The sequence below is a fragment of the Vollenhovia emeryi genome, unplaced genomic scaffold (assembly GCF_000949405.1).
Source record: "Vollenhovia emeryi isolate VEMERY1.0 unplaced genomic scaffold, V.emery_V1.0 DF942111.1, whole genome shotgun sequence".
Classification (NCBI taxonomy): Eukaryota; Metazoa; Arthropoda; class Insecta; order Hymenoptera; family Formicidae; genus Vollenhovia; species Vollenhovia emeryi.
The window spans coordinates 1,640-2,925 of NW_011964255.1; the positions used below are offsets into that span (position 1 = coordinate 1,640).

General features: G+C 65.9%; 1 protein-coding gene across 1 annotated transcript; it reads left to right on the forward strand.

Annotated features, from left to right (window-relative positions):
- Window positions 1–398: 398 nt before the first annotated feature.
- Window positions 399–833, forward strand: LOC105570151 (DNA-binding protein HEXBP-like). Its single transcript, XM_012027136.1, has one exon. The coding sequence runs from the start codon at window positions 399–401 to the stop codon at window positions 831–833; it is 435 nt and encodes a 144-aa protein (XP_011882526.1).
- The last annotated feature ends 453 nt before the right edge of the window (window positions 834–1,286 follow it).

Sequence of the window (1,286 nt, forward strand, 5' to 3'; positions counted from 1 at the left end):
GTGGGCCGGTAAACATAAGATCGGGTGCCACCGGAGCCAAGATCATTGAGATAGCCGGGGAAGGCCATGCCGAAAAGGCGGATGCCCTCGCGGGGCATATCTCGCGGGTCTTCCTCGGAGAGGAGGGAACGCGGGTGGACCGTCCAAGGAGGATGGCCGAGGTACGCTTGCGCGACCTCGACGACTCCTTGGACGTGGAAGAGGTGAAGGGTTGGGTGGCGGAGGCCGTGTAGTGTGGCGCCTCCGATATCCAGTGCGGGGCGCTGCAACCGGCCGCCGGGGGCAAGCACGGCCTCTGGATGCGCCTGCCCCTCACCTCGGCGAGGGAGCTGACCCGGAAGGAAAGGATCCGGGTCGCCTGGGGGGTGGCCCGCGTGGACCCTCTCGAGGCGCGCCCCATGCGGTGCCATAAATGCCTCGAGAGGGGGCACGTGAGGTCAACCTGCCCCGGCGAGGCGGACAGGAGCGGGAGGTGTTACCGGTGCGGTGTAGCCGGTCACACCTCCCGCGACTGCCGGTCTGACCCAAAGTGCCCGCTCTGTGCGGACAAGGGCAGGCCGGCGATGCTGGGCGCCAAGTCCTGCGCCCAGCGGAACGTGCGTGGGAGGATACCAGGGTGGCGCACACAGGAGCAGGCGCCCGCCACCGGTGCTCCCCCCCCGGCCGAAGCGCGGCCGGCGGAGGAGAAGGGGGAGGAGGCGGGCGGCTCGAAGCAAGGGCCCCAACCGCAGCGCCAACCTAAAGGGGCGCCAGAGAAGAGGGCCTCACCTCCATCAGAGGCCATGGAGGTAGAGGCCCTATCGGATGGAGGGGGGGACAATAAGGCCGATTAATGCCTCGCTTTCCCCCCCGTCCGAATTTGAATGGATTTAGCCTTATACAGGCCAACGTGAACCACTCTCCACAGGCTCAGGATCTGCTCCAGCAGAGCATGGTGGAGAGTGGGTTCACGTTGGCGATCGTGTCCGAGCCCCACCGCCCCCCGAGAGACAGCCCATATTGGGCTGTTGATAATGGGCTGGCGGGGGACTCGGTCGCGATCCGATGGAAGTCGGTGCCGGTACAACCCCCATCGAGAGTGGGGAACGGCACGTTGCCGTTCAATGGGGGCCCATCGCGGTCGTTGGGGTCTATTTAAGGCCCACCAGACGCCCTGCTCTGTTTGAGGGCTGGCTGACGGACGTGGGACGGACGTTAACACGTCTGAGTTCGAAGCCGGTCCTCGTAGCCGAGGACTTCAACGCGTGGCACACGAGTTGGGGTTCCCGGCGTGATAACGAGAAGGG